The sequence below is a fragment of the Ctenopharyngodon idella genome, chromosome 1, assembly GCF_019924925.1.
Source record: "Ctenopharyngodon idella isolate HZGC_01 chromosome 1, HZGC01, whole genome shotgun sequence".
Classification (NCBI taxonomy): domain Eukaryota; kingdom Metazoa; phylum Chordata; class Actinopteri; order Cypriniformes; family Xenocyprididae; genus Ctenopharyngodon; species Ctenopharyngodon idella.
Genome location: NC_067220.1, coordinates 536,222 through 553,626, shown reverse-complemented (window position 1 = coordinate 553,626; position 17,405 = coordinate 536,222). Strand labels below are relative to the sequence as shown.

General features: G+C 35.9%; 1 protein-coding gene and 2 long non-coding RNA genes across 3 annotated transcripts in view; 1 reads left to right on the top strand and 2 right to left on the bottom strand.

Annotated features, from left to right (window-relative positions):
* The window catches only part of LOC127500827 (uncharacterized), a 69,130-nt gene extending 61,918 nt beyond the window's left edge, over positions 1 to 7,212 (bottom strand). Inside the window, exons 1-2 of the long non-coding RNA XR_007926449.1 lie at positions 7,184 to 7,212; positions 729 to 851 (exon numbers count right to left, since the gene is read on the bottom strand). This is a non-coding gene — a long non-coding RNA (uncharacterized LOC127500827). The remainder of the gene's footprint in view (positions 1 to 728; positions 852 to 7,183) is intronic.
* LOC127500450 (B-cell receptor CD22-like) overlaps positions 1 to 17,405 on the top strand; it is a 101,791-nt gene that overhangs the window by 51,165 nt on the left and 33,221 nt on the right. Inside the window, exons 9-10 of the mRNA XM_051871550.1 lie at positions 7,875 to 7,941; positions 8,053 to 8,133. Coding sequence (XP_051727510.1) covers positions 7,875 to 7,941; positions 8,053 to 8,133 — 148 coding nt within the window. The remainder of the gene's footprint in view (positions 1 to 7,874; positions 7,942 to 8,052; positions 8,134 to 17,405) is intronic.
* LOC127500867 (uncharacterized) lies at positions 11,923 to 13,341 on the bottom strand. Its single transcript, XR_007926456.1, has 2 exons — positions 13,021 to 13,341; positions 11,923 to 12,789 (listed from the first exon to the last, which is right to left on the bottom strand). It is a non-coding gene; the product is annotated as an uncharacterized LOC127500867 (long non-coding RNA).

Below are 17,405 nucleotides of genomic sequence, written 5' to 3'. Positions count from 1 at the left end.
TAGGGTTTACTGCTTACTCCTTCTGAGCACCTAAAGGGACACGTGATGGAGAAAAAAAAAAAGAAAAAGAAATTGGAGGAAAGTTACATGCCAAAGCTTTTTGCATTGTGAATATTGAAAGGGTATAGGGGACAATTTTGGAAACAGCCCATCTCTCACAAGGGTCACACTGAAAGATGCTGCTAGTTCGAAGTTGGACAAGTTAAATACAAATATATGGATACAAAACTGTATCTATGACCATATTTAAAGTTAGAGACAACAGAGAATCACTTATAAATACCCTGCTGGATATCAGATCATGAAAGTGTTCTGGACCAAAACACAACTTAGAAATACAGAACATCCAGATCTGTCTGAGGACCCTGAATACAGTCAGAGGCTTCAGTATCTGGGAGATAAACAGCAGAACTGCACCATCAGACTGAGTCATGTGACACTGAAGGATTCACACATGTACTATTTCAGATTCATCACTAATAAACCTGATGGTAAATGGATTGGTGATCCAGGAGTGACTCTTGCTGTCACAGGTGACTTTCATGAGGTTTCTCTCTTCTTCTGTACATTATGTTTAATAATAATCAGTGTATGACAGCAGCACTAGATATAATGTGTGTGTTGTGTTCAGATCTTCAGGTGGAGTCTCCTGAGAGAGTGACAGAGGGAGATTCAGTCCGTCTGACATGTAAAAGCAGCTGCACTCTGACTGACAGAGCAACATTCACCTGGTACAGAAACTCACAGCCATTAACTGAGAGAAGAGACAGAAACAATGAACTCCTGCTGCAGTCAGTCAGAAGAGAGGATGCAGGCAGATATAGCTGTGCTGTACACGGACACAATCACACCTCTCCTGCTTTTCAGCTCAATGTCATGTGTGAGTACAGATTCATTTGTACTTTGAAAAACACACACACACACACAAAAAAAAAACACTAGAGATTGTGTTTGAATGAGATGATTTAATTGTTGTCCTTTTAGATGCACCAAAGAGCGTCTCAGTGTCCATCAGTCCATCTGGTGAAATAGTGTCAGGAGATTCAGTGACTCTGAGCTGCAGCAGTGATTCAAACCCTCCTGCAGAAATCAGCTGGTTTAAAGGAAGAACGTTTGTAGGATCTGGAAGAATCTACAGCATCTCAAAGATCAGCTCTGATGACAGTGGAGAATACAAGTGCAAGTCCATCAATGAACATGGAGTGAAATACTCTGATGCTGTGACTTTAAACGTCATGTGTGAGTTAATGATCATCTGCACATTGTTCACATCCAAATCCACAATTTTCCTACATTTTCAATTGTATCCGTTTTAGATCCTCCCAGGAACGTTTCAGTGTTGATAAACGGATCTGGTGAAATAGTGTCAGGAGATTCAGTGACTCTGATCTGCAGCAGTGATTCAAACCCTCCTGCTCTGAACTTCAGCTGGTTTAAGGAGAATGAAAACTCAGCTGTTGGATCTGGACAGAGTTTCAGTGCACTACAGAGTGGACGCTTCTACTGTCAGGCTCACAATCAACATGGATCTCAGAGATCAGACGCTGTAACTGTGACTGTTAAAGGTAGAGCAGCTCATATACTTACTTTACTCTTTCTAAAGTGATGCAAATTAATTTACTTTTTTTGTAGAACGTCTGGTGATATTGTACATGTCCATTGGAGTGGTTTGTGGAGCTGCAGTTGTCCTTACGATGTTGCTTGTTTGGTAAGACGCTGTTTGTAATATTTTATTGAAGGTATTTAACTGTATTGTAGATTTTTTTCATCATAGAAACGAATAAGAATAATTCTACACAAAGTTGACCAATGAAGATATATGAAATATTTTCCCACATTGTTTTTAAGGAGAAGCAGGATGAAAAAGAGAAATGACACACTGGAGTCTCAGGTGAGAAAAATGAGTTTGGTTATGGTTAGTTTACTGATCAGGGAAATGTACTAATGAAAAGATTGAAAGTCTGAATGCTGTTGTGACTTTATATTGTGTCAGTTATTCCTTCTGTTTTCTCTTTTAATGGTAAAGATGAATCAGTCCAGACCTCATCCTGACAGAAGTCAAGCTTCTGATGTTGAGTCGAATGAACCTGTTTATGAAAACGTAATGGTACGTTAAAGGGTTAGTTCACCCAAAAATATAAATAATGTCATTTATTACTCACCCTCATGCTGTTCCACACCCGTAAGACCTTCGTTCATCTTCGGAACACAAATTAAGATATTTTTGTTGAAATCCGATGGCTCAGTGAGGCCTACATAGCCAGCAATGACATTTCCTCTCTCAAGATCCATTAATGTACTAAAAACATATTTAAATCAGTTCATGTGAGTACAGTGGTTCAATATTAATATTATAAAGCGACGAGAATATTTTTGGTGCGCCAAAAAAAAATAACGACTTATATAGTGATGGCCGATGTCAAAACACTGCTTCAGGAAGCTTTGGAGCGTTATGAATCAGCGTGTCGAATCATGATTCAGATTGCGTGTCAAACCGCCAAACTGCTGAAATCACGTGACTTTGGCGCTCCGGACCACTGATTCGAAACGCTGATTCATAATGATCTGAAGCTTCATGAAGCAATGTTTTGAAATCGGCCATCTCTATGTACGGGTGTGCAACGGCATGAGGGTGAGTAATAAATGACATTATTTTCATTTTTGGGTGAACTAACCCTTTATTGTTATAATTATCATCAGTTGGTGTGTATTGTGTATTTACCATGGTAACCCCAAAATGCCACATTTCACTTTGTGTTATTTTGTATATTTTTAAATTACTGTAGTGGCTCATGCCTAGCTACTTACCAATTTTACTGTATTAACAAAAGTTTCGGACCTTTCCCTATAGGCATTTTTATTCATCAATATGAGTCATATTCGTACAATTTATGTGTATATGTTAAGTAAAATGAGATTGTACTTGTGTGTGTGTGTGTGTGTGTGTGTGTGTCAACATTTTTTTTGAAATAAATTTGTTTGGTTTAAAAAAATACACTGTGCTCTAGTGTACACACAGCATGTACAAAACATCACATTGAGTTGTACATATTATGAAAATTGTAAAGGATATCGTATAAGAATATTCAGCCTGTCTTTCCTTTGCTTGTCAGCTTTGTCTTTGTTTGGTCAGCAGATGTCCTCGGTGTGCAAAATCATTTCATAAATGAACTCTCACATCACTAGTCTTATCATAATAAATGAATAGAGCATCCCAGCGCTAGCGCCCTCTACAGGAAGAACTTCAGATATATTACTCTTGGTTCACCCAAATGTTTCCTCATCTACATCTGCTGCATGTGAGCTTAAAGAGCTGGTACTTCAGGTCTGTGTGTGTCAGTCAGCCAAACAAATGTCATTTGAGATGATTGGGAATGCTAACGGATAGCTTGTAGATATTATATCAAAGTCCCTTTAATACAAGTCATTTCACTCGGCGGCCATCTTTGAAACGCCTCTCGGGCATGCAAGTGCAACTCCTGTCTCTCTGAATGGGGAAACATCAAATTCTCCAAAGCTGTTTGCCAAGCTTTGGATTAAATTTCATATTTGAAATCACCAATGAAATCTGACAACATCTGTCTCATAAAGTTTTTTCCAAACGCTCGAATCATGACAAAAAAACACTGTATTTTTTTAGGCTAGATCAAGCTAATGCACATGCGCAGACCTAAATGCGCGTCTCTTGTGCCTCATTTCGGAGGCGCGCGTCTGACTGTTTCTATAGAAACCGGTGCTTCTAACGGCTGCTGCAGTGACGCGATGACTTTACCAGTCAGCGATTGGCTCTTATTTTGAAGGCGGGACTTATTCCACCATATTGCGCGTTACACTTTCTCCTATTCAAAACAATACGAGTGACATGTCTTGTGTTATTCTATAGTCTTTGATTATATAGACATTCTTAAGATATTTTTTACCTCCTTGAGATATTCACAGTTCATCAGCATCATCTATCACCACTCATCTGTCCATGGATGTGTTCTGAAATCATTCCTCAGCCAGAGGAAGCAACTTCACCCTTATAGTGCACTATTTTAGGGTACAGACATTTGTAGTGGCAAAGAGAGTGCTAATTCAATCCCATAATGCACCGCAATAATGAGTGTACAATAGAATGGTGACTGGTACAGAAAATGGTGCTCAATCGTCTTTATTCACTCTTTTAAGTGGACTACGGTGGGCCTGTCCAAACACCCACTCTTGAGGTTGTGGCTATTTGAGAGCGTTTGCATGTGACAGGAAGTGCGCAAGACTGTCCCAGATGTGAAAAACGTCAGCACTCAGTGCCCTTTACAAACACTCAAATATGCTTTGTGTATCCCATCATGCATCATGTTTGGGAACTTGCGTTCTCCAAAATGTTCAGGAAAACATTCCAAACTAAGTTAAATTAGATATTGTAATCAAATTAAAACTGTGTAAACACTTGCATTTGTACATCAGGTTATCAAAAGCTCTACACACACTTGCAGTCTTCACATCTATTTGAACACTTGGACCAAATACAGGAAATACGTCATGTAAGTAGACAAGGGCTCAAGTGCAAAGACCGCAAGTGTGAGTATTTTAACAGGCCTAGGGTTTACTGCTTACTTCTTCTGATCACCTAAAGGGACATGGTAATGAAAAAAAAAAATATACAAGATGGGAGGAAAGTTATATGCCAGTGCTTTTAAAATGTGAATAGTGAAAGGGTATAGGGGATGATTTCGGAAACGACCCGTCTCTCACAAGGGTCACACTGAAAGATGCTGCTAGTTCGAAGTTGGACAAGTTAAATACAAATATATGGATAAAAAACTGTATCTATGACCATATTTAGACTTAGAGACAACAGAGAATCAGACACTATGAAGGGACACACGGCCACTATTAGAAAAATAAGCGTAGAAGATCTCATAAGATTGATGTTTAGACATTCAGAGGAAGCATCTGTAATATTCTAGTACTTAATCAGCAAGTTCTTATTGTTTATTACCAAATTTCTAGTCAAAGTTTATCAAAAGCACAATGAAGAAATTATATTATTGGTTCTTTAGGAAGATGCAGATAAGTTTGAAAACATTATAAAATGAGCATCTCTGAGAACCGGTGTAGAGTTTATCTCAGTTTAACTTTTATTTTATGTCTTTAGTCTGATGTGTTCTCTGTGATGTTAATCTTCTGACTTGATAAACTAAACCAACACTAAGTGAAGTGTCATAGATAAGACCACATGTTAAAACATAAGGTGTTAACCACATGCGTTTCAGAGTATAAGAAACCCAGTGCTGTTTCAACCTGGTCATTTTAGTGCTGGCAAAAAAGGTAAGAGCATCATTTACTAATCGTTCTTTAGATTCATTACCATCAAATAGCTTTCTATTAAATTAACTATATTTTTTTAATGGTGTGAATTTGACAAATGTACAAAGCTGCTGTTTGTGTTGTAATTATGGGGTATGGAGTGTAGATTGGAATGAAAATTGAAAGTATTTTAGCATACGGTGGAAAATGTGAAAACATGAAGGGGTGTGAGCTGATATATACAGTATATTAAGATGTAACTCTGGCCTCGAAATCCACTTTCCTGCAGAGTTTAGCTCCAACCTTCATCAAATTCACTGCCTATATCTTTCTAGTAGACCTGTAGACCTCGATTAGCTTGTGTTTGATTAGATTTGGAGCAAAACTCTGCAGGAAAGAGTAGAGAACCCCTGATCTAAACACACTGTTTGGTCTGATTTTTGGAAATAAAATGTTGTTTAATAATTATTTATAATTATATTTAACACGATTTCTGAGCTCAGACAGTAAATACAGCTTTGGTTAAAATGCTTTATCGTGGATTACTATTACATCATAAACCGGTGTTTCAAATTCTAGCTGGTCTTCAACAGGAAAGACATTTATTTGAGGACAAGCATGATAAAATGAATAGATTTTTCTTTAGCCTTTGTTTTTCTGCTTCTTTTATTGTAGTGGTTGTGTAAGTGTTTAGTGTTTGGCCATGTTTTGCTTGTAGATGTAATAGAACAATTGCAAATGCTGACTATTGATCATCGATTAGAGCAGGATTGTGTGTGTTTTGTTGTGTGTATAAGGTTCACTTTGCATTGTAGATGGGGCTCGATTTGCACTAGCCAGAAAAAAGGAACTTGAGAAAATGGAGAATGTGTGATAAAGTAGCTTAACCACAATATTTCTAAACCAAACCTCAATAAACACCACCACCGACACAGGCAGTGAACTAATGATAATATTTACATGCTTATTATGTATTATCATACAAAAAGTACACTAAAATCAAGTTTAAAACTTCTGATTCATGACAGCAGAAATAAGCCACTGTTCATTTGTTGTAGGTGTTGCTCTGATGTCAGTCAGAATGGCTCCTCCTCTTCCTCTGATCTTTCTGCTCATGATTCACGGTGAGTGAATGACTAAAGAGGAAACTGTAAGCAATTTCCCTCCCCAGCATTCTTTGTACAAAAGCAGATGTTGTTTTCTTCACTCTATGAATTCTGTGTTTCAGGGGTTTCTAGTGCTGATTGGGGTGTGAGTTACAGTCCTTCACACATCTGTGCACTAAAGAACTCATCAGTGAAAATGAGCTGCACTTATACATACCCTGCTGGATATCAGATCATGAGAGTGTTCTGGACCAAAACACTGGAAAAAGATAATGGAGAGCATCCAGATCTGTCTAATGACACTGAATACAGTCAGAGGCTTCAGTATCTGGGAGATAAACAGCAGAACTGCACCATCAGACTGAGTCATGTGACACTGGAGGATTCACGCATGTACTATTTCAGATTCATCACTGATAAACCTGATGGTAAATGGACTGGTGATCCAGGAGTGACTCTTACTGTCACAGGTGACTTTCATGAGGTTTCTCTCTTCTTCTGTACATTATGTTGAATAATAATCAGTGTATGACAGCAGCACTAGATATAATGTGTGTGTTGTGTTCAGATCTTCAGGTGGAGTCTCCTGAGAGAGTGACAGAGGGAGATTCAGTCCGTCTGACATGTAAAAGCAGCTGCACTCTGACTGACAGAGCAACATTCATCTGGTACAGAAACTCACAGCCATTAACTGAGAGAAGAGACAGAAACAATGAACTCCTGCTGCAGTCAGTCAGAAGTGAGGATGCAGGCAAATATAGCTGTGGGGTACACGGACACAATCACACCTCTCCTGCTGTTGAGCTCAATGTCATGTGTGAGTACAGATTCATTTGTACTTGATTTTGATTTTGTCCTTTTAGATGCACCAAAGAATGTCTGCACATTGTTAACAAATCCACAGTTTTCTAATATTTATTGATAATTTTCAATTGTATCCGTTTTAGATCCTCCCAGGAACGTTTCAGTATTGATAAACGGATCTGGTGAAATAGTGTCAGGAGATTCAGTGACTCTGATCTGCAGCAGTGATTCAAACCCTCCTGCTCTGAACTTCAGCTGGTTTAAGGAGAATGAAAGCTCAGCTGTTGGATCTGGACAGAGTTTCAGTGCACTACAGAGTGGACGCTTCTACTGTCAGGCTCACAATCAACATGGATCTCAGAGATCAGACGCTGTAACTGTGACTGTTAAAGGTAGAGCAGCTCATATACTTACTTTACTCTTTCTAAAGTGATGCAAATTAATTTACTTTTTTTGTAGAACGTCTGGTGATATTGTACATGTCCATTGGAGTGGTTTGTGGAGCTGCAGTTGTCCTTACGATGTTGCTCGTTTGGTAAGACGCTGTTTGTAATATTTTATTGCAGGTATTTAACTGTATTGTAGATTTTTTTCATCATAGAAATGAATAAGAATAATTCTACACAAAGTTGACCAATGAAGATATTTGAAATATTTTCCCATATTGTTTTTAAGGAGAAGCAGGATAAAAAAGAGAAATGACACACTGGAGTCTCAGGTGAAAAAAATGAGTTTGGTTATGGTTAGTTTACTGATCAGGGAAATGTACTAATGAAAAGATTGAAAGTCTGAATGCTGTTGTGACTTTATATTGTGTCAGTTATTCCTTCTGTTTTCTCTTTTAATGGCAAAGATGAATCAGTCCAGACCTCATCCTGACAGAAGTCAAGCTTCTGATGTTGAGTCGAATGAACCTGTTTATGAAAATATAACGGTACGTTAATTTTATAATTATCATCAGTTGGTGTGGACGCTAATATAGTTATTTATTTTGTGTATATTCTGTTTTTGGCAACGATGGCAAAGATGAATCGTTCCAGACCTTCTCATACGAGACGTCAAGCTTCTGATGTTGAGTTGACCGAACCTGTTTATGAAAATTTAACAGTAAGTTAATGTTATAGTTATCTTCCATTGGTGTAGACACTAATATAGTTATGTATTTTGTGTATATTCTGTTTTTTTCTTTAATTACAAAGATGATTCAATCCATACTTCATCATGTGAGACGTCAAGCTGGTGATGTTGAGCTGACTGAGCTTATTTATGAAAATGTAATGCAAAGTTAATGTTATAGTTTTGTTCATTGGTGAGGACGCTAATATAGTTATCATATATTGGTTTGGACGGTTATATAATTATTGTTATAGTTATCTTTACAGTACCGTTGTAACGGTGCTTGTTTAATATCAAACTCCAACAATGACAGGCAGGCAGGTAGTGTAAACACATAGGAGTGCAGGACAGGGAACAACTTATATAATGACACAGACGATTAACTCAAATGACGAACAGCTGATGATGATGATTAGTGTCCATGGTGACAGATTGTGATGGGAACATAGAACAAAGGAACACGTGATAAAAGACAACAAACTGAAAGTCCATTCAGACAGAAACTAAACAGAACTAAACGTGAAAACCGTCCACTGGTGTGGACATTAATATAGCTATTGTTGTGGTTATCTTATCTTTATTGTAAGCATCTATTGTTGTAGATGCTAATATAGTTATTATTATAGTTTGTGGTGTGATGGGTCAACACACTATGATTTAATGATGAAGACCTGATACGCTAAATATAATTTACTGTTTAAGATAAAGTAACTCAAGTCATTTTATACCAACCCGGGAGTTAAAGTGTATTAAATATTAATGTATTCATTCTCTAATTCTGTCTTTCTTTTTTCAGTATGTGATGAAGGAGCCATAGTGTTTTGGACAAATGGCAAATTATTTTACAGCTTTGATCCGTCTCTCTGTGGGTGGAGCTCTGAATGATTGACAGGAGTGTCATGAGTCACATTTATTTGTTTAGCAGATGGTTTTATCCAAAGTGACTTACAAATGATGAACATAATTTAACAGTATTTACTACTGCACAATGTCAAGTTTAAAGTACAAGATAGATCAGTGCTGGAGCTTAAGTGAAATGCAGTATAAATATTGTCAGTATAAATAAGTCTGTCCCAGTGAAGATGTCATACTTTGCGTGTTCTTTGCACCACCTGCTGGTGACTACAAGCCAATGCAACATTTTTTTCTTTTCTTTAATTAATGAAAGTGGATCTGTGATTTTCATTGTGAAATAAAAATCTTCTAAAGCTAAAGCTTATTGACTGCTAATCTGGCACTGTTGCCCTCCAAATCATTCGTGGTCGTGTTTCTAAAAGGTTTTTTGGTGCTACACACATGACACACAGAAACAGTTGGCATCTGATGTCAAAACTAGAGCAGCTCAAATCCGCCATTTTTAAATTAAACACGACCACAAAGGGGAAGATTATCAGCTGCTCAGCACAAATAAACAGTAGAACAGAGAGAATCAAGATAATCACAAAAGCTGCAGAAGAGTACCTATAGGGATAGAGAAGCTATCAGTCGAATTAATTAATGCAGCACTAACAGCAGAGATATCTGAAACACTGTCAACATGTGGTGGAGGAGGAGGGCATTGATGATACTATCCATTTTACATTGGAATGTCAGAAGTTTAATTGCCAATGGACAAGATTAAAACATTTCATAGAAGAATTATCTGTTAAACCAAACATCACATGTATACAGGAAACCTGGTTAAAACCATCACTTGATTTTATAATTCATGGTTATACAGCAGTTCGTAAAAATAGTAGTTCTGCAATTGGAGTGATTACTTTCATTCAACAAGGTAGTAATTATAGAGAGACATGCTTGATAGTATATATGAGGTGGGAAATGGCAAAATTATAGTATGTGGAGACTTTAATACTCATAACACTTTGTGGGAAATTAAAAGAATTATACAACAAGCAAAACGAAAATATATTGGAGAGATTTTTGCAGTAATGTCGGGACAGGAATCCAGGTTAGTAAGATATGGGGAATGATTAGGAAGAAGGGAGGCATTGGAAGGGACTTTTCTTTTCCTGTGCTTAAAAATAATGGTATGGAAGCAATAACTAATGAAGAGAAAGCAGGAATGCTTGCAAAAACCTTTGTTAAAGTACATAGCTCTCAGAATCTAATGAAAAGGTATCATGGAGAGCAAAGATATTTAAGGAAAACAAAGAAGTACTGGGAATAAAGGGGATAAGTGAGAGTCTGCTTGATGCAAAGTTCACATTGTTTGAACTTAAAATAGCAATAAAAAAATGATTGAACAACTGTCTGATGTAGCAAAAAAAAAAAAAAAAAAAAAAAATGTGATTTTTATACTTATGGGACAAACAAAATATGGGAACAAGGGAGGATACTGGTTGGAAAAATTCAGTAATAGTTCCTGTGGGAAAGGATAAAGGTTCCTGGTATGGATAAAACAGAAGTTAAAAATTATAGACCAATAGCTTTGACATCTTACCTTTGCAAACTCATGGAGAAAATCATAACTAAAAGGTTAGTATACGAAATAGAAAAACAGAGGACTTTTCTCCCCTTATCAGAGTGGTTTTTGTAAGGGACGAACAACTATGGATCCTATAATTTGTTTGGAGAATGAAATGTGAAAAGCATTATAAAGAAAAGTAAATATTATGTCTTGGCAACATTTTTTATTTTATTTATTTATTTATTTTTGACAGAAAAGGCATATGATATGTTATGAAGGAAGGGCTTTTAATTAAATTGAATGAGATGGGGATAGGTGGTAAGATGTTCAGTTGAATTAGAGTCTGTATCATTCATAAACGCATCATTCTTATCGAGTCTCTCCAACAGTGTGTAGCTTTAGCCACGTTAGCCGTGCAGCACTATCAAACTCATTCAGAATCAAATGTTGGCAAACATCTACAAAATACATGCCATACTTACGTGATCTGATACGCTGCATCACCAACAGTTTGTAAAGATCCATTTTGAGAGTTATATTGTGAACTTCAGTATTATTTATGCAATGTTTAATGGAGTCGCGAGCTTGGGGGCGGGGAGCACGAGCATTTAAAGGTGTACACACCCCAAATCAGAACATTTTTAATTCCACCCCAAAATAGGCAGTTAAATATGGTATAATAAAAAAAATATATATGGGGTATTTTGAGCTGAAAGACACATTCTGGGGACACCAGAGACTTATATTACATCTTGTGAAATATCACTTCTAGGGCACCTTTAGCTGATCCATCGATTAGATTTATTGTTTTTATAGATTTATTGTTTCTTTCATTTTATTTCCCTTTTTCCCCCAATGTGATATTTAATAGTTTTCCCCTTGTATAATGTAAAGGCTCTCTGACTAAATTATTTATTTATTGTCTATTGCAGTAAAACAAACAAACAAACAAAGATTAAATCAACTTGATAATATAAATGGGTTATTTGGTCAGTCTGACTGAGCTCCACACAATAACCAATGGAGTGATTTTGGGGCGGGACTATCAGTTTGTCTGACCAATGAAATGATAGTCATCAGTGTTTGAAACTTGTTTGAAAACAGTAATTTGTAATTGTGTTTGAAGACACTATGACCATAAAATAAACACTTCACCTTTAAATCAGAAATCTAGATGCTACAGTCTGAAAACAAAAGTTAAGAGTGAGATCATTTTATTTTTAGTTTGTTTTTCACATTAAATATTGCTTCAAAGCAGCTTTACAGAAAAAAAAAAATAAAAAATGGTAAATGTTCATCTTGAACTCTGTTTACTGCACATCTGTCTGACCAGATAAATCAATCACTTTTTTTTAAAAAACAATAAAACAATGAATTTCTAAATGTTTTTTTTTTTTTTCTTTTTTTTTCACACCTAGAACTTGACACTTTTCTCATGATACAGACACTTGTTACTGATGTCATTCACAGACTCACTACCCAGAATTCATGTTTGCTGATACACAGACACTTAGAAAACAGATCTGCAAGCTGTTTGTTTGAGTTTCTGGAACTTAAGCCTATGATTTCACACTGAATAATACACTACATAATGTTACTGGATGAACACCATTAACTGCAGTTAAAACACTGTAGTAATACTGTGTCCAAATTACCACACTAATGCTTTACTGTAGTAATATGAAATTAATTATTTTTAATTGCAGATCAAAATAAAGTGCAGCAATGTTAGACTTACCAGATATATTCATGGATTCTGTCAAACAATGAATAAATGACTGAAAGCGTCTCACTAAACTCGGAGAAGAAACTGTAGTCTTCAGAAGCTTTGACTGTAATTCTGTATTTTCCAGAATCATCGACATTTAGATCTCTGAACACAAGAGACCTGCAGATCTGTCATCATGAACGGAGAATCGTCTGTCCTGTTCCCATTCTGCTGCTCTGTTAGAGTTTATTACAGTGAAACATTGATCTGCTGCAGTTTTACAGAAATATTTCACATGGTAGTAACATTAGTAACATTTCCTCCTGAATATCCTCTCACACTCCTGATTTGCTGATCTGTTAAACACAAATCCAGATAATTTGTCATTTTGTTCTCAATATAAACACATATCTGCTCACTTTACTGCAACATTTATGAATGCAAGTCAAGATTATGAGTGTAAATCTTACGTAAAATGTAAAATAAAATATTGATGGTGTCTTTTATGAACGGCAGTAATTACAGTCAGTGTTGAGTATCGTGATGTTGTGGAGATCATCATGGGTTTGAGGCTCTCAGTTACTCACCTCTTATAACCTTCAGATTCACTTCAGTGTAGAAATCTTGTTCTCTAGTTTTATTAACCACACAGTAGTACGTCCCAGAATCCTGTTCACTCAGATCTCTGATGGTCACTTTCAGGACTGCTGCACTTGTGTTGTCATAGAGAGAATCTTCCAGAATGAATCCTCTTATCTTTAGTCTCAGTCTTGATGAGGTCAGAGCATGCATGTCTCTGATCATCTCTACAGAAATACTTTGCATTTGCTTTATATGTTTCCTCATATTTGCATATAATGATGACTCCACCTCCTTAATATCCTGTCACATTCATGGAGCTCACGACACCTACAACAAACCAACATCTTATGCTGCGTTCCAGGCAGTTTTTTGAGCCCGTAAGTCACGACTTCAAACCACAACTCACGACTTTGTAGCGTTCCAGGCAAGTCATGCCAAACTGCCTGAGCGCAAGGAATTGTGGTAGCTAGATGTAAACACACATCATGGCGGACCGTACGGGGCTTATGCTCATTTACAATCATTTCTATCGCCAAAGGTGCTTAACATTGTAATACATAATCGTGTGTGTATTATTTATCATTATTATATTATTATTAATTTGATCGCAACGTTATATTGTCCTAAAGTCTATTTCTCACCATGTACCACTTGCATAAACACAGCATCCGTAGGGGCTGCCATTGTTGTTTCACGGGCTAAGTATTACAAATAAAGGACCAAGTCTTTGACATTCAAAATACACATGAAAAACAGCATCATGAGCATTACAGAATGAACATAGTAAAACCATCTCTTTACATTTCGAAAACTATTTGAGGCTATAGCACAATGCAGTACTCTCCACTGAAAATCTCCACATCGCTTAGAGACAGGAGGTTTATATAACACTCTCCTTGATGGATGTACTCCTTCACAAATAGAGATCTTATCCCTCCATTTAGTATCTGTTCTTCCTTGCAGTTGTCCAACATGCACAGATTTAATAAAAATATAATAAAGAGTTTTCTTCCCTACATTATGAAAAACAAATATCCCTTCAACAGTGTAGTCTGATTAATGTTATCCCCAACTCCCGATGCTCACGATCCGAATCACTGATTCGAAACAAAAGATTTGAAGCAGTGTTTTGAAATCGGCCATCACTAGATATTGTTGAGAAGTTGTTATTTTGTTTTTTTTGGCGCACAAAAAGTATTCTTGTCGCTTTATAATATTAAGATTGAACCACTGTAGTCACATGAACTGTTTTAAATATGTTTTTAGTACCTTTCTGGATCTTGAGAAGTTCAATGACATTGCTGTCTATGTAGGCCTCACTGAGCCATCGGATTTGATCAAAAATATCTTAATTTGTGTTCTGAAGATGAACAAAGGTCTTAAGGGTGTAGAACGACATGAGGGTGAGTAATTAATGACATTATTTTCATTTTTGGGTGAACTAACCCTTTAAAGGGTATGTCCAATGAAAAGGATGATAGTTTTGTAAGTAAAAACCAAACTTTTATTAACGATTTGAACAACTTTTATGGCAGATTTGATAGAGTGGACGGTAAGACAGAATGTGATGAGATATGCAATAATCTCCCTGTAGAAACATCAATAGTTATTAAAGGGTTAGTTTACCCAAAAATGAAAATAATGTCATTAATTACTCACCCTTATGTCGTTCCACACCCGTAAGACCTTCGTTCATCTTTGGAACACAAATTAAGATATTTTTGATCAAATCCGATGGCTCCACCATTGATTTGAAACAAAAGATTCATAAAGCTTCGAAGCTTCATGAAGCAGTGTTTTGAAATCGCCCTTCACTGGATATTGTGGAATAAAGTCACTATTTTGTTATTTTTGGCACATGAAAAGTATTCTCGTCGCTTTATAATATTAAGGTTGAAACACTGTAGTCACATAAACTGTTTTAAATATGTTTTTAGTAGCTTTCTGGGCATTGAAAAAGAGAGTGTTATTGCTGTCTATGGAGGCCTCACTGAGCCATCGGATTTCATAAAAAATATCTTAATTTGGGTTCAGAAGATGAATGAAGGTCTTATGGGTGTGGAACAACATAAGGGTGAGTAATTAATGATGACGCAGCAAATAATTCCAATTATGAGCGCCATGCGCCATCTAACGGTGAAAAGTGGTATTACTGCAGAGAATTTCATGTTTACAATGAAAAGCTAATAGTATAAATGCCGGTTATTATATTGATTGAAGTTGTTGATGTTACTAATTGTGATTATTGTTAATTGTTTCAGACCACACCTATGCCTACTCATGTACAGTAACCTCACATATCATTATTGTGAAGATAATACCAAGCAATGCCCTGTGGTCTGGCTGTGCTGTTCACTGTGCTGACCATTGCTGAACTAAATAAAGACTGTTGATTCATATTCATGCCTCCTGTGTTCTGACCGACACACCAGGCGAACACACCTACCCTAAACCAGTGTAATACAGTCATAAGTAAACTCCATTACAACTAATGTGAAAATAAATATTTTGTAACACTGTTGCAACGTTACAGATGCTTCATGTTGATTTTATAGCAAAATTTTTTTGTAAATTTTTTACATCAAAATTAAGAATGTTTGAGGAACATTATACCTTTAAAAAAACGTACGTCTAATGTCAAGAACACTGGACATTTTTTATGTTCCCAGAACCAACACTGAATATTTAGAGAACAAAATTCTGTTAGCTGAGATCTTGCATTCATTTTCTCTGCAACATGTCAGGTTCTGCAGAGTCTAAGCATAACCTTTAAGATTATTTATCAGTTTCCTGGTGTTGCGTGAGATCTTTTAAATGAGGAATGAGCACTATCAAAAACAAGTGAATGAAATTTTATACCTGCGTTCATCATATCACATTTCATAATTATTTTTCTGGGTAATTGTTTTTACATTCTTACATGAAAAACTGAAAATAACTGTAAAATTATGACTCTATGGATGTTAATGTATCAGTTTGATCAATGTTGAAAATTGACAAAATCGTTTTAAAGAAAGTAAAACAAAAAATACATATCTAAAGGGATTGAGACCTCCTTCAGAGAGTGACGAACACGAGTCCAGTGCTGATCAGAAGCAGAACCACAGACACACTGACCACCAGAGAAGAGCCTGAAAACACCAGAGACTCTCAATCTGAACCACACACACAAATGAGCACTGTAAAAAATAATAATTATAAAAATCCATTCACTCAACTTAATCTTTTTGAGTTATCTTTTTGCACTGACAGCCAGTTAAGTTGTCTTTAAGTAGAATATTAAGTATGTTCAACTTGACAAATTTAATGTTGTTTGAACTTATAAAGTTTAGTTGGATTAACTTAATGAACATAAGGTGAAGGTGAAGTTTTCAGTACAAACATTCCCTGTAAAATATGTTTTTTTTTTGTTCACTCAACTTAACTTTTGGGGGAACTAATTTCAAGTGACTTATTTAAGTTTTAATTACTTTGAATATGAAGTATTTGGAATATTAAGTATATGTAACCTAATGTGGCTAATTTTATTAATTCAACCAAATAAATAATTATGGTAACACTTTAGTATAGGAAACACATATTAACTATTAACTACGACTTTTCCCTCAATAAACTCCTAATTTACTGCTTATTAATAGTTAGTAAGGTAGTTGTTCAGTTTAGGTATTGGGTAGGATTAAGAATGTAGAATAAGGTCATGCAGAATAAGGCATTAATATGTGCTTAATAAGTACTAATAAATAGCCAATATTATAGTAATATGCACGCTAATAACTGGCTAATAAGCAACTAGTTAAAAAACCCTAAAATAAAGTGTTACCATAATTATTTTATTTAAATTGTTCTTTCATGTCAGTTGTAAATAATTATTTTATTTCAAATGTTTCAGCCATGTTTCGGTTGACTTTATTCCCATTTAAATTCATTTCTACTGTAAATAATAACTGATCTAATTTCAGCCACTGAAACATCAACTGCAAACAATTAAATTAAATCTCTCAAGATCTGAGCAGAGGATGATTAAACAACTCCAAAAACTTAAAATTCTAAGTAAATACAACTTAACTGAGTCAATGTGAGTGAGTGTGTTTGTGTTTCAGAGAGAGTTTGTACCTGTTACAGGAGACACAGATGTGATCGCTGGAGATTCAACTGATGACAGTGATGATGATGATGATGATGATGATGGTGTTGATGTTTGCTCTGAAACACAGTAAAACCAGTGAAAACAAGACGGAGCAGAACATATGGGTGTTTTCTCACTCACAAACATTTCTTAAAGATACTAATGTTTTTCATTACTGAACCATCAGACATGTTTCACACACACAAACATCAAACTGATGACCTTTTTTTTTTTTCTTAAAGTGTTACAGATGCTGGTTTGTTT